We start from the raw sequence: 15,571 nt of genomic DNA, 5'->3' as shown, positions 1-15,571 counted from the left end.
TTTTTTTACTTAAAAAAAATTTTATGTTCCCTTTTTTTTGTTATAAATTTTTTTTAAAATTTTGATGTTCTTCTTTTTTTAAGTTTTTATAATTTTATATTTTTCACTTTGTTTTTTCCAATTTGTTTTTTTTGGGTAATTTTTTTTTTTGCTTTGTTTTTTCCAATTTTTTATTTATTTATTTATTAGGTTATTAATTTTTTTATTTTTAGGTTGTTAATATTTTGTAATGTTTTTAATTTATTTTCCATCATATGTATATTGTTTTATTTATTTATTTTAATTACTTTTTTTATGTTTATATTACATGTTTATATTGCATATTACATGTTTTGTTATTTTGTGTTAGGCATCGTATTTTCGTTCTGGGGCTGGGAAGAGTATGGACATTATGAGAAGTACGATGAACTCAATGGAGAGCTCGGGGCCCAGACACGTTAGATCCCGTGGTATTTCGGCCTCGGCTCGTAGAGAACGGGTGCACTATTCTGAGGATGATGAAGATGATGATGGTGATGAGGAGGAGGAGGAGGAGGATGCAGATGAGGATGTGGACGATCAGAGTGGACCATATGATGATTACGGTCCATTCAGTCAGAGGCTTGATGATGTGTATGAGACGCGTAGGGTAGACGTGCGTAAGGGTAGAGATGGTAGATTTGTTAGTAGATCTGGCACATCATCTGCGTCCACTGTGTCTGCGGTTAGCAGAAAACGGTCGAGGGCCGTTAATGATTCTTGGGTGGTGAGGGGCGAGGTGGCTGGGGGACCTATAGACGGGAGTGTGATTCCTAGCTTTCTAGGACACATCGCTACCCGTATTTGGGAGGACATCATTCCACCCGTCCAGGAACGGCATCATGATGTTAGGGATCCTGTCTTTATATGGAAAATGTTCAATGTCCATTCTGCCTGTTGCACACATCAAAAAACACAATTAACAAGTTAGCAGAAAACTAAACAAACACTCTAAAAAGTAAATTAAACTAAAGTACCGTACCGGTGCCGGGCATATTCACCGACGAAGATGTTTGACTACCACTTGATGACGATGTACGACCACGGCCACGACCACGACCACGACCACGAATGTACTCAAACGCACTCCTTTCCCGCCGTGGTTGTCGGCCCCGTGGTCGCTCGACCCCCTCAGGTTCCTCATGATCCAAGCACGACGAGTTGAACATGTCATGAAGTACGTGGGTAGCACTACGAATGACTGAAGGGTGGCTGGAGGACACTTGGTCAAACATCGAACGAAACTGCTCCAACTCCTCCTGTTCACGGTTGACTGTCTGTGGAACAGCATGCTCTCCGATAACGAGCGTCCGCCAGAATGGATGAACCTGATCAACATGTAACGACGCCCTATCTTGCGTAATTACGCGGTGAATGGTGCATGCACAAGGTAGTCCATGAGTCACCGATATAGCACATCCGCACCGAATAGCCACTTCATCACCCAACTCCCTCATCCTGGTGTGCTCGCTCAGAATCAACCCCAAGCAGTAGTGTGACACACGACCATGGAGAATCTTAAATATGAAATGGCTATACATCGTGCCATGTCGCCGTCTGGAGTCCTCGAGAGAGTTCTTGATGCCGTTCCTCTGAGTATCAATAGCCTTGTTTATTCTCTCGAACAGTGTATCCAGAGCAGAGGTGGAAGAATCAATCCAGTCCTTCAGAGCTCTATGAGCGCTCTCAACTCTACATGTAGTAGTGTTTCCAAAATGAAGAACTTGGTTTGTCCAATATTTGACAAACTTTTCCCTCTGAGGCACCCACTGCTGCATCACATAGTCTACGATTGCCGGGCACCATTGGTATGCATCCTTGAAGTTATCCAAGGCTCGGTCGTACTCTGCCTCCGTGGTAGCTTGCAGGATCTTCCGCCACTTACCATTTACCAATCTCTCTGCTGAATCTAAGTTCTTGTTGAAAAGGTTGTAGGCTTTGACTTTCACGCATTTGTTGATGTGCCATGTGCACAGTAAATGGCTCGACTCCGGAAACAGCTCCGCTATAGGGGCAAAGAGACCTCCCTCACAATCGCTGACGATGGCCGATGGCTGAACCTTTACTCTGAACTGACACCCACAACCTTTCCGCTTTGTATCAAACCGAATCGCTTGACTGAAATCTCGTTCCTCCCTTTTGCGATAACGGTCGCATCTCAAAATGCGATCCATTCTACCATCCCGTTGAGATTTATGAGTTGCTACTACTAAACAAAAACCTGATCTAATTGCAACCTGTTTCGCCCAATCAACCGCTTGTTGAGCATCTTCGAACAGACCATCGTGTACAAAAATCCCACTATAATCATTTCCGTCTCCACCATAATCCTGCAACAATAACATATAAATATAATCACATAAGAGTAGATTAAATTAATACATTTGACACAACATTAGCACAAAAGCAAAAACAATAATAAATTATAAACAACAAACAAAGAAATAAACAAAAAGTATTCAAAAAAAAAAAAAAAAACAAAACACAAAAATAAAAAACATAAACAAAACTTTAGATTAAATAAATAAAAATAAACCAAAAAAAAAAAACAAAAAAAAAACATAAAACGAAAAAAATTGTAAAAAAAAAATAAAAAATAAATAAATTAAAAACAAAAACAAATTAAAACAATTAAAAACAAAACAAAAAAAAAAACAAAAAAAAAAGAAAAAAATTGTAACACAAAAAAAAAAAAAATAAACAAATTTTAAATTAAATTAAAAAAAAAAAAAAAAAATAGTGGCGGCGTCTTGGCCAGACGCCAAGGCCACGGTGGCGGCGTCCTGGCCAGGCGCCAGAGTTACGGTGGCGGCGTCCTGGCTAGGCGCCACCACTACGGTCACGGCGTCCCGGCAGGACGCCAGCCGCCAATTCGTGGTTTTAGATGGCTTCGTACCTCCTTTTCCGGCGTCAACGGCGTCTCTCCGGTGCATCTACCCGACGTTGAGGGCTCTTCGGTTTCACTCGGCGATCCAGTCCTGCTCCACATTTTTTATGAGTGAAAAATTTTATTTTCGGTAAAAATTAAAACAAGGGCAATAATGTCAACATTTTTAAAAAATGTGGGCTTTATGTAGAAAAACGCGGGCGATGTTTAACAAATCCCATTAATAATACCTATGTTTTTTTTTAATGCAATAAAGAGGGGTGATTTTATTAAATAATAATAGTCATTCAGCACTTATAATCATCCTTTTAAGAAATCGAAATTCTCAATATAAGTATCTAACACCTCTAAACTAATGGCATCGCTTCTGAACTGTTCTTGAATGATTTTAGATGTCTTTGCATCGTTCTTGACAGAGTTTCATTGATGTATAGTCGCAAAAGTGATAAAACTTGATTGGTTGTAATACCCCATTTTTTTTAAACGTATTTTCTAAAAAGGGTATTTTAGTAATTTATTTTACAATTTGAATTTTGGAGCCAATGATATTTGAATTTTGACGCCAAAAGTATTATTTTTGGATTTTAGATAAGATTTATTATCCATTTATTTTATTTTAAAAACCGGATTATTTATATATATTTCGGATATCTTAATTAAGCAAAAAAAATATATTTATTATTTATTAGGAGGTTTGAAAATTCCTAATGATTGGCTATTAATTTCGGATTTTCCTAGTGTGGGAAATCTCATTTTCTTAGTTAATTTATTTAGTGAATAATTGGTATTCTCTTAATTAATTATTTTATACAATATATATTATTTACATAATCATTTTTAATCCTTAAAATCTAGCAAAATTACTTCCTAAATTCTACTAAAGAGGTCCGAAAATTTGAGCTATGGAAGCTCAAAATTTTCAGCCATCTTGGTTGATTTTTGGGTAATTTATTTTGGTAATTTTTATTTTTAATTATCTTCCTTAAATCTATTATTTTTCCTTAATTCTTATTTCCCATCTCCTATATATTTGATAATCTTATTTCCCTACCTTATATCATCCTTGATTATTCCCCAAGCAAAGCCATTTGCCATTTTTTTTTTCATGACAACATACTTTCCATAAATTAATTATTCCTTAGTCACCTTAATATTAAACTTTCCATAATTCTTTAGCTCTTTTCTCCAAGTAGTTTCCTTAATTCTTTTTACCATAATTCTTCCTACATTCTCCTACCAAAATTCTTGCATGGGCTAGCCTATAAATACCCCTTGAATCATAGCTAAACGCTCACACCAAATTCTCTAATTTCTCTCTTAATCTCTCTAATTCTCTCCTCTCTTTCTCTTGCACGACCACCACCACCAATCACCACCTCCACGCCGGCTGCCACCCTCCCCCACCACCTCGGCAGCCACCTGTCGCCGGCTGCTGCCCCTCCTTGCCGCCACCTTTCTTCCTCTTTTCCTTGGTTTTCAACCTCTTCTTCTTCTCTTCTCTTAATTAATTATATTATTATTATGGGGTTTTATAAAAATTATAATGAGTATTTTTAATTAAATAAAATCAGTTTATTAGTCAAGTTTATGAGAAATAATTTATTAGGTTCATGTACATATAGGTGGGGGTTTTATTTTAATTGTTGTGATTATTTGTTAACTTATATTGATTAAGGTTATATTTATTTGTAGGGTGTGTTTGACAAGAGTGATTGAAGTTCCTTTTTGTGTTGAAAGCAAGGATTAAAGGTACGTTTAGGTGGCTAGATACCTTTGAAATTGATTGGATTGAATATGCATGTTTTGTATGATTTTTATGATGAATGAATTAAATTGAATTGAATTATGATTTATGAAATAAAAGTATGTTTAAAGAATTGGTTTTAATGAATAAATTGAAGGATTGATTTTATATCATGTTTCGAATAATTAAATTATTTGTCATGTTTTAAACAGGTTTAATTTTGAAAGTTTGTTGAATTAAATAAAAAGGAGTGTTGAGCTGTTATTATAATGATTGGAATTATTGAATTATTATTATTAAATCTTTACAAGCATGTTGATAGTAATCCCATTATGCGGATTTGGTTGATAAGACTTTGGGCTTTATATGACCGAGTCTTTCCTCAAGAATAGTCTTGCAATATAAGAAGACTAGCTTGGGGGTGTGCACACTCGGGTGAGGAATTGGATTTTAAAAGAGGAATTGGTTTATTATTTATTTTATTGAAATATTGAATTATTGGAATTGGTTTTGAGTAATGAGTTTGGATTATTGGGTTAATTATTAGAATTGATTTTAAAAGCATGTTTGCAAATAAATTGAGTTTATTTATCTTGCACTTATCGTACTTAGCATATTTTGCTAATCCGTATTTCCTATTTGTTTTGGTTCAACCTGTGTAAGCAGTGTTGACTATTTTCAGGTGTAGTCAATAATTGAGCATATGGAAGTCCTGGGATATGCTTCACCTAAATCTAGGAATGTTGGTCTTTGTTTCTATTTTGAGTACTCATAACATTGGTTACTATTTTCATTATAAAGAAAGAGTTTGAGTTTCCGCTGTGAAGTTGTGGTTTTTAATTAGAAAGTTTGAGTAACCTTGTGTAATCATGCGGCGGTAATGCGCCTAAGTCTAGCTCTACGGTATTTCCGTAGAGGGAGATTTGGGAGTGTTACATTGGTCATCAAGATCGGCAAATTTGTAAGATGAATCTTCTAAATCTGCACCCCTAAACCAACAGATTCACAATTCCACAAATTTGCAAGACAAATCTTCCAAATTTGTATCCCTGCACACATGAAAAATAAACAAACAAATAAACAATACTAAAAATCACACCATTAGAGAACCGACTAAACCCTATATGGAGGGATTGACTATAATCACCATACTGTTGGTGATCTTTATTGGCTAAAAACATCAAATTGAAGAGGAATTCGGGGCTTACCATCGATAAAATCGATGGCAGCCCTTAAGTTTTACTATGGTGGCTAGGTTTGAAGAGAGAGAAGAGATAACAAAGAATTTTTTATTATCAACACCTATCTAATAACATATTTTATGATAAATACATATGTTGTCACTATGTTAATGAAAAATTATTATCAAAGTTTAATATATGAATAGTGAAAAAAGTCCAACATATCAGTGATTCTGGGACTAAGGCAGTATTATATCAAAGTCAATTGAATTAAATTATCTAAAATCATCCAAAATTATTTAACGGTCAAAGGGTAAGATTAAAAAAGCAAAAATCTTCCTATGTGGCTCGCCAAACGGTACGACCGGGGTTACTCGATCGATTAGGGTTTAATGAGTCAAGGGTTACCTGATCAGAGATTATTCAACCAATCAGGGGTTACTCAATCGATTAGGGTTACTCGATCGATCGAGGGTTATCCGGTCTGCATTTTAGTGCGTGTCAGCAAAAAAAAACGCTATTAAAAAAGGGTAAAAAAAAATAAAATAAATAAATTATAAAATGGGAAGAATCATCATTAAAATGACAAGTAAAATAGAGCGCGGTGTGCGATTCAACTGTGAACCTGGAACACCATCATTTTCTTATAGCGGCTGTGCCGGTTTAATTTTCTCAGACTACTGAGCTTTTAATAAATTAGAACACAGAAAAAGAAACACCAACAGAAGAACAACAAGGTAATTCACAATAATATTTGCTGCTCTTCTACGAGGTAACCTGATCTATTTGCTTCTCTTTTATTAGGGTTTTGTAAATTTTAATTAAATCTTTATGAATTTGGTTTTTTTAGGGTTCAGTCTCTGAAATTTCATTATTATTTCACCATACGGTTTATAAAGGACAAACCTTTCTGGGCTTATGCATTTTCATATGCTTGAATATGTTTATGTAGAACTTTGCAGAATTTAGTATTGAATTTATGGGTGTTATCTTTCATGGGTTTTAGAATTCAATTGAAATTAGTGTAATGTTGTAGTCTAATATAGAAATTGGGAGAACAAGCAGCAGACTTTGTGTTTCGAATCAAGGGTCAATTGAAGACAACGTGTTTGATATTTCAAGGTTGAATCCTGATTCATTAGACCCCTCTTAACCAACTGCTGCCCCCGGCGGATGCTTTTTTGAGGCATTGGAGTAATGTTGATGTGTTGGTAAAATGAAAGTAAATGGGGGAAGAGAGGAAAAGGGAGGCAAAAATAGGATGAGTGTTAGATAAAATGTTGAGATACATGAAGTTATGAACATATGAACTCTTAAGCTGCTTTGTAGATTCATAATGGTAAAGCAAGCTTGTGTCTTTTGTTTAAACCATAAGAATATTGAATGAGTTGTAAATAATTGCTTGTCAAGGTGTATATGTATGCATGTAATTTGAGGCGGGGAAGAGCGGTGGGGGGGGGGGTGCAGAAGGAGGCATATGGAAGTTAATGCTATGCAGAATTTCAATTTTGTCACAAGTCCTAGGAAAAGATGGTGGGTTAGTACGTTTTTTTATTTTTAATTTCTCATTTAGCTGATCCAATTATTCTTAACTTATATATAACAGTTTCATGCATAAAATCAAAGGGATTTTGAGGAATCATGATAGGAGAGTGTGGCTGGCTTGGGGTCCTTAAGTTGGCCTTTCTTTAATCATCACCTATGAAAAAAAAAGAAAAAATCATAATTCTCAAACTTTACTCATTCTACTTGAATTTGGAAGGACTTGTTCTATAGCAAGTAAATCATTGTCTTGCATTTATTCAAAGACCAATCAAGGCCTTATCTCATATTTTGTGCTTTTTATGTCTTCCAATGAAGAGTTAAAGAATCATTTGTTATTGTATTGTCCTACAGCCACAATTCTGTTGCAAAAACTACTTAGTTGGGTAGGAAATAAGTGGTTTGTCCACTATTGGTTTTTGGTAGTTTACATGTGAAATTTGGGGGGCAAAAAGGTCTGCTTTTTTGGTGGTTATGGGTACTTTGGTTGCAAAGGAATATTATCTTTTTCTGTGTTTCAAAGGCTTCTTTGGTTTCTTCATGGGATCGAGCGGTATTTTTAGCTTCTCTTTAGGCGCATGTCTTTTTCTCTATTGAAATTCGAGATTGGAGTATTGAAATTCGAGTTGGAGTTTTTTTATTTCTTTTTCGGTCATGTGGAGTATTAGACTTCTTGAATTCTTGCCCCCCTTTGTAATTTCTCATTCTCTTTGTTGTGGACTTCTTTTTCAATTTTTCACTCACAATTGAAAACATGCACTTGTTAAAATTCTAATACAAATGTTCAACAAATTGCTCCTTTCAAGAATTATTATGAAATGGTTCGATCCCGTATGTATTTTCATAGGCATACAACTCATGGTCAAATATGCTAGTATTGAATGCTATGAATTATCCACACCAACCATGTCTATATTTGACTTACCAAACACATTTTATGTTGTTAGTTAGTCAAATTTACCTTGTTAACAGACAAGCTATTTGCTAGCTGCTAGCCTGCTATAGGCTAAAGCTATTCAGTTTCTTTTATCTCTATCTAACTACTGAGTGCATAACAAGGCTTAAATTGCTACCTAATAGTTTAAGTTGCTACCAAAGCTCATTCTTGTAAGTTGAACTCACCTCCGTAGGAATTTTTATATTGCTGCATTCCATGCAGATTAGTGCTGACTTTGGGACATTAATCTCAACATGTCTCTTTCTTTAACACCTGCAAAGAGACTGCATAGTCGAAACCATGAGAACTCAAATGGGAAAAAGTTCCAAAAGTCGGCAAGTCTTAACTCACCAAAACAGCCTAGGAAGACGTCATCTGGAGGTGCCATTCTCCGTGTTCTTTGCCCATCTTCTAGAATTGAAAGCGTAATTGAAAAGAAGAGCAATATCATATCACAAATACGCCAAGAAACTGGTGCTAAAGTCAGAATTGATGACTCCGTTTCTGGATGTGATGAGAGGGTAATCTTTATAATGGGTCTCGATAAGGAAGATGAGAGCAGCAACCAACATAAAAAGATTGACAATGAGGACTCTAAGTCATCCAAAGAGCAAGGCAGTTCTGAAGATCACAATGTAAACGATGCTGACAAGGAAACTCCTACAAATGTTGATGATCTATTGTCCAAGAAGGGAACTTCATCTGTGCAGAATGCTTTGTTACTTTTGTTTAAATTTTTTTTTGAAGGGGAGTGGGAGACAAAATACACTAATGAAGAAAGCAATGGATCTGGTACAGTCACTCTGAGGTTACTTGTGCTTTCCAGTCAGGTGGGATGCCTTTTAGGAAAGGGTGGCTCTATCATTAAGCAGATGTCTGCTGAAAGTGGTGCTCAGATTCGAGTTCTTCCCAGGGACAAACTCCCTCAATGTGCATCTTCTGCTGATGAAGTAGTTCAGGTGATTTGTGATTTTTATCTTTTGAATTACAAGATTGGTTAATTTTGGGCGTTGTCAGTGGATTTTTGTTACCAGACCATATTGTTCCAGCATATGATTTATTAGTTGTCTCTTATTTCCACATCCTTTCCATTTTTTAGTTTTTAAATTACTCTTCATCCCTGGCAGGGCTGGCACTATTCTTGATTTTTATTTCATAGGCAAATTGGTTACAATGTTCCATTGTGAGTATGATGTGCTTTAATAATAGGCATGCTTATAATGTTTCTATATGAAGATGAACTTTTTGCTAAAGCTCACCCTTTCTTGTTGATTTATTCAATTATGAGAATTTTTGTATAAGATTTCCTTTCTAAGCTCTTCCATTTATTTTTATCTTAAAATAATGTCTGATAAATCACATTTTCAAGAGTTTTATTTTATTATTTACATATTGTGTTACCTTGAATCTATTAGTATCCTTCCATTTATCTTGCTTGAATCAGTTGCCACGGAAATATAAATGTGACAAATAAATGATATGTTACAGACTTACAGCTGTGATGTAAATGTTTAACTTGGGTGTTCTTGTGTAGTAGAACTATATTTGCCTCTTTTTCTCTCATTATAATTGCACATTGAATTAAATTGCCTTATTTGGTCACATTCTATTCGCAGATCACAGGACTGGCTGATGCTGTAAAGAAAGCACTCAGAACTGCTTCAGATCAGATTCTGGAAAATGCATCTCATGATAATGATTCTTCTCCTTCTAATTCCTTTAAACCCACGTCTCAACCACACAGTAATCATGTTCCAAGGCCTGAATCCTATTCCCATCGGTCGCTGCCTTCTCATGGGGCATTGGGTGGTGGATTTCGTGATAGTGCTGATTTTCATTCAGGTGCCCCCCCATTGTTTCCCAAATTCCATGAAAATTTTATGCCTGGTAGAATGGATGCTCCTGAGATTGTAATCTTTCGATTACTGTGCCCTGGCGAGAGGGTAGGAGGTGTGATTGGAAAGGGCGGAGCTGTAATTAAGACTATCCAGCATGAAACAGGGTGTGAGATTAAAGTTCTTGAAGGTGCTTCGGATGCAGAGGAACGCATGATACTTGTATCTGGCCCAGCGGTATTGTTTTTGCATATCATCACCTAATTCGCACTTATTATGACAACATCACTGTTATTTCTTTGAATCATATACATCTTGTATGAGCCGACTAATATCTGTTGCCTAATTTCTGCAGCATCCAGACGATAGGATATCTGCTGTTCAGGATGCAGTTCTTCGTGTGCTAAATCGTGTTGCCAAAGCTATACCTGATAGCAAGGAGAAGGGTGTAATGGCAAAGCTTCTTGTTCCCTCCAATCAAATTGGCTGCCTTCTAGGTAAAGGTGGCTCAATCATTGGTGAGATGCGTAAGGTTACTGGGGCTTATATTCGTATCTTGGGGAAAGATCAGATCCCTAAGAGTGCATCTGAGAATGAAGAAGTTGTTCAGGTATTCATTTTAATTCAATAATTTGTGTTTATATAAGCATAACTCTTTGCTTTAGATATGCAAAATTGACACTTTTTTGGACTGTTATTCTGAAACTTTTTTTGTTAAATTTTGTCTTTTTCAGTGGCCATAATTGTCTATATTAATTTGTCATGTACATGTTCTGTAAATGATATAACTTTATGTTACAAGGGTATGCACTCTTTGCAGTAGATTTTATATTCTTAGTATTTTTTAAAAATCCTATAAAGCATGCATAATTTTAGTGTTTATACATTCCCCTCTGTGGCTTTTGTTTGACCAGATTAATGGAGAATTGGAAGTAGTTCAAGAAGCACTTTTGCAGATAACCACAAGACTTCAACATCATTTCTTCCGTGATGCATTTCCTTCCATCAACCATCCTTCAAATCTTGCCTTTTCAGATCGAGCACCCCCTTTTCCTTCATTTATGGGACGACGAGAAGTCTCTCCTCCAGGAATGTTTCCAAAACACGGCCCTTCATTTAGAAACACTGATTATATTGGTTTGCCTCCTTTGCATGGTGGATTTCATCCTCATGATGAACATCCACCATTTATGCACGATATTCATCGACATGGAGGTCCTAATATCTCTGAAAGATCCTGGCATCCCCAGGTACTTCTTCCCCCTTCCCTTCTTGTATTTGTTAAATTTATTATTTGATAGATACGTTAGAGTAACTATGTGCTTGTTTGGTTGGCAACATAAAATGAAGGAAGTGAATTTGTGAGTATCATTGCAGTTGTTTGACTGACACAAAAATAAAAATGAAGGGGAAATTCGTGGGAGTTTGTTCTTCCCACAAAACATGGGAATTAAATTACCCCCCCCCCCACTCAACTTCCTATGGGACTTCAATTTTCCATGTCAACCAAATGAGCACTATGAATTATATCTGTCATTGTGGCTTATCTTATTGCCATTCTGGAATTTGATTATTGACTGGTCTCTCCCATTTGCTTGTAGAATTTGGATCATGGTGGTCCTATGGGCTTGTTGGATCATGGTGGTCCCCCTCAAAGACGGATGTCTGGATTTGGAGGGTATGTTCTTATACAAATTGTCAATTGCTGTTTTTTGCATCAAGTCTTGAAATAATTTGCTTATGGATTTGCATTGTCTATCTCTTGCTATGTAAAGGGGAAGCCCACAACCTGTAATCACAAATACGACTGTGGATGTAGTTGTTCCCAGTTCTCTTGTACCTATAATATATGGAGAGGATGGTGGATGCTTGAGACAAATTCGACAGGTATATTTTTGACATATCATCATCCTGCATATTCCGTTGTTGGCCGAGAGCAATGTAACTTGTTATCAGTCATCAGTTGTGTTGACATTTGAGTTGTACTTTAGTATCTAATTCAAATAGTTGTAGCTGTATGCATAATAATTAGTATTTTTTTTTTTTTTCCTTGCAACGTACCTTCTTGGTACGCTATATGGGGAAGTAATTAAAAAAAGGTAAACGGACAAATAAAGCTATAAAATTCAAATCGTAACAAATTAACACTTTCTTCTTATTGGTTGTAAAATTATTTCTATTAATTTTTCCGTTTACCTATTCTAATATGTTGCTTAAAATGTGTGCCAAGATGTTGTGTTCCAACTTCCAAGTAAATAAAAATGGAGGAAGTATAATACATAAGTTGCTCTTAATATGCTGATAAATTAAGGAAAGTGGTATACAAGAGAATGAACTAGGTAAAGTGGTACTCTCTCCATCCCTGTCCCATAATATAGTTCTTGCTTTTCTTTTTGGGTGTCCCAAAATGTTGTCCGGTTTTTTTTTTTTTTTTGTTCTCCTTTTTTAGACACTATGAAATATCTAAAATACCTTTATTATTTTTGTCTTTATCCATTGCACTATCGAAAATACCCTCACATTTCTTATTTATGTGCCCTCACCTACTTTTTATGTACTTTTCTCTCTCTCTCTCTCTTTTTTTTTTATTTTTTTTATTTTTAAATGTATTTATTATTTGTGTCCAACTCACATGTGTCGTACTTTTCTCCCTTTTTCATGTACATTATCCCTCATTTCTTAATTCCCGTGAAATTATGGGACCACCGGGGAGGGGGGGTGTAAAGACATAAAATAAGCATTGTTTGGATTCATTTTTTAATGTGTAAAGAACAAGACCGTATATGTGAGAACTCAATTGGTTGGTGAAGCAAACGTAATAGGTTCCGTTTGGCAAAACTAGCGGTAGCAGGTAGCTGTTAATTATAGTGAGGTTAGCTGTGAAAGTAACGGTTGATAGTATGGGTGTTTGGCAAAAGTGGTGGTTGCATTACTAAAATATATTAATAATAATATAAATTGTTAAAAAAAAAGTTATCAAAAATTAGCAAACGCTACCCGCTACTCTTAAACGCTACTATTTTTAACGTTTGAGAAAAACTACCTAAAAGCTACCTCTACCGCTAATCGCTACTTACACCGCTACCTTGCCAAACACTCTTATTTTTTTTTTCTAGTAGTGTTTTGGCCGGTCAAAATGCTAATCGCTACCTTAAACGCTACCACCAAACAGGGCCATAATCCTTTGACCATATTTTAAAAATCCCTCTGTTTTTAGAGGGATGTATGCTGTTTTATTTGTGTAATACTTTTGAATGAGTGAAGGATTGCTAAATTTAATGAAACACTCTGAGTAGGGGCAATTGAAGTTTATAGTGAGACTTTAGTAGAAAAGTGCCTTCCACAAAGTGTAGCACTACAAACAACAAAAATTCTATATACTTCTACAAGTTCAGAATAAATTATATCTTACACCATCTGGACAGAAGATTAATTACCCATAGCACTTTAATTCTATTTGTGAACTCTATTTATTTTTATCTGTCCATGCTGTAAGCTGTTGTGACAAAATGCTTTACAGCAAGCATGTGGTGTGTGTGTGTGTGTGTTTGGCTGGTGCAAAATTTAAGGGTCTTTTTAGCAGTCTCTGTTGTCTCTGTTGTTATGGTACAAAGTCACTAATATAGCTTCATTATGGGCTAAGGCAGCTGGGATTAGGATGGTTCAAAGAAACCGGGTTAATGTCTTACTTTGGTTTCTGTTAAGAGAACAGCTTGTCTTTTTTTTTTTTCTTTTTTCTTTTTCTTTTTTCATGCACTTAATTTCAGCTTATTAATATACAATTTTTTCTTATAAAAAAAGTAAGCTGTTGGCATGCTGAGACTGAGAGCAACAGCTTTCTTTCTATAATTTGTTGTGCCTTTTGACTACATCAACATTCCCATTTTTCAATATCTGCTGGTTGAGAGGAATTCTGCAGCTTATATATACATCAGAGTTGCTTGATTATTCTATATCTGCTGACATATCCATCTTTCTGAGCATGTCATGATATAGCATTCTCAGCTGTCATAATACCTATTCAGTAAAGTGTTATGGTTATTTTTCTCTGCTCACTATCATTTTCTCCAGGTTATACAAAATACATAAAGATTGATATGACTAAAATTCTATTTTGACTTTCTGGGTTAGCAAAATAAGTCCCAAGTAACGAGGATTCTTTGTATGCTAATCACATGAATTACGAAGTACCATTTGGTTGCTGATGGCTTCAAGGGAAGTTCAGTGGACTTGTTTATCTAAATTTTATTTATAAACTTTGCACGACAGTATTTTCTAGAGGTGCTGCTGTTATGTAAAATTTATCATTATTGAAGGTAGCCTTGGGGAATGACGAAATTGGTTATATAAAAGTTTTGGAGTGAATGGGATGCAAAGGATAAGAAAACTCTGCAGCTCTGGTACAGAATGAGAGAAAAAGAATAAAAAGAGAAAGCCATTGCAGCACTGGCAATGGTGGAGTGAAAGCAGTGGAACAACAAGCATTGTTGGTAATTAGGTGATCAGTCGGAGGGGGGAATAGTGACAGTTGTGGTGGTGGTTAAAAGTGAAACGAAGGGGTATATACCATGGGGAGTCGGGCAAAGAGATTATTTATTTCTTCAGTGCGAGAGGATTCTTAGGGATTACTATTGTGTTCCTATTTCAAGAGTTTATTGATGCTGCTTGACAATTATATCTTTTTATTGCTTGCTGGTACTTCTTGAAAGCTGCTTTTGGTTAAGTGAGAATTTTGCTTAGAAATGCTCGTATATGATTTTATTGCTTCATTGTGACCCTTATTACCACATTTTGGACTGAGTACACCTTATTTTTGCTTCCTGTGCAGATTTCTGATGCAAAGATTACAATCACAGATCCCAAACCAGGTGCTCCTGAAACCGTCATCATCATTTCTGGAACTCCTGAACAAACTCATGCTGCACAAAGTCTTATCCAAGCTTTTGTAATGCTTGAGAATGAATCTTCTTGACGAGTTGAAAGAGCTTGTAGTCTCCCTTCATGACCACATTTAGGGAGTAGTCATTTTTTGTTGTTGCAAAATGTAACTTTGAACCTTGTACTTTTTTTCCAACATATTCATGAAATGAATATACAAAGTAGATTTTGGTTAATGAACTCTTTTTTTCTATCTTTGTTGGCGTTGCATCATTTTTATTTATTTATTTTTTTTCAATTGGAATATCACACAATAAATTAATTCGGTCTTGACTATGCAATTGTTCAACGTAAGTCATTCCGATTTGTGATTATAAAATTTGAAAACAGATCAACATCAACATAATTCATTTTATTTAGTTGCTCCATTTTGACTTTAGATGCAATTTTTTCGTACTTCATTTTGACAATAAGTGAATAATATATAAATAAAAAAACGTAGTTGTGTTGGGTCTTATTGGATTTGTCTTAATATATTATGTATAATTT

At 35.5% G+C, this 15,571-nt stretch overlaps 2 protein-coding genes across 5 annotated transcripts; one reads left to right on the top strand and one right to left on the bottom strand.

The window, feature by feature from the left end:
* Nucleotides 1–335: 335 nt before the first annotated feature.
* LOC110719935 lies at nucleotides 336–2,006 on the bottom strand. The gene is made up of 3 exons (XM_021898916.1): nucleotides 1,001–2,006; nucleotides 833–912; nucleotides 336–371 (listed from the first exon to the last, which is right to left on the bottom strand). The coding sequence occupies exons 1-3, from the start codon at nucleotides 1,794–1,796 to the stop codon at nucleotides 336–338; spliced, it is 912 nt and encodes a 303-aa protein (XP_021754608.1). The 5' UTR covers nucleotides 1,797–2,006.
* A 4,386-nt stretch (nucleotides 2,007–6,392) lies between these two features.
* Nucleotides 6,393–15,275, top strand: LOC110719961 (KH domain-containing protein HEN4-like). Of its 4 annotated transcripts, none has more exons than XM_021898960.1 (8): nucleotides 6,393–6,567; nucleotides 8,503–9,268; nucleotides 9,926–10,381; nucleotides 10,500–10,754; nucleotides 11,059–11,394; nucleotides 11,746–11,822; nucleotides 11,920–12,031; nucleotides 14,973–15,116. In XM_021898960.1, exons 2-8 carry the CDS (start codon nucleotides 8,564–8,566, stop codon nucleotides 15,114–15,116), a joined length of 2,085 nt encoding a protein of 694 aa, XP_021754652.1. In that variant the 5' UTR covers nucleotides 6,393–6,567; nucleotides 8,503–8,563. The 4 variants fall into 4 exon arrangements, with proteins under 4 accessions (XP_021754652.1, XP_021754650.1, XP_021754651.1 ...); XM_021898958.1 differs by having other exon boundaries at nucleotides 6,393–6,602; nucleotides 8,532–9,268; XM_021898959.1 differs by having other exon boundaries at nucleotides 6,394–6,567; nucleotides 8,532–9,268.
* The last annotated feature ends 296 nt before the right edge of the window (nucleotides 15,276–15,571 follow it).

The sequence above is a fragment of the Chenopodium quinoa genome, unplaced genomic scaffold (genome assembly GCF_001683475.1).
Source record: "Chenopodium quinoa cultivar QQ74 unplaced genomic scaffold, ASM168347v1, whole genome shotgun sequence".
NCBI classification, from domain to species: domain Eukaryota; kingdom Viridiplantae; phylum Streptophyta; class Magnoliopsida; order Caryophyllales; family Amaranthaceae; genus Chenopodium; species Chenopodium quinoa.
Note: the sequence above shows the minus strand (reverse complement) of the source record. Positions and strands in the feature narration are given on the sequence as shown.

Bases quoted from the DNA above. Each gene is read 5' to 3' on its own strand.
- LOC110719935 (XM_021898916.1), bottom strand. From the start codon at position 1,796: ATGCAGCAGTGGGTGCCTCAGAGGGAAAAGTTTGTCAAATATTGGACA. The intron at 913-1,000 runs GTACGGTACTTT...TGTGTGCAACAG, and splicing joins GGTGAATATGCCCGGCACCG to GCAGAATGGACATTGAACAT. The intron at 372-832 runs GTCCTCCCAAAT...TACTCTTCCCAG, and splicing joins TCCTGGACGGGTGGAATGAT to CCCCAGAACGAAAATACGAT.
- LOC110719961 (XM_021898961.1), top strand. From the start codon at position 8,564: ATGTCTCTTTCTTTAACACCTGCAAAGAGACTGCATAGTCGAAACCAT. The intron at 9,269-9,925 runs GTGATTTGTGAT...TTCTATTCGCAG, and splicing joins CTGCTGATGAAGTAGTTCAG to ATCACAGGACTGGCTGATGC. The intron at 10,382-10,499 runs GTATTGTTTTTG...TAATTTCTGCAG, and splicing joins TACTTGTATCTGGCCCAGCG to CATCCAGACGATAGGATATC.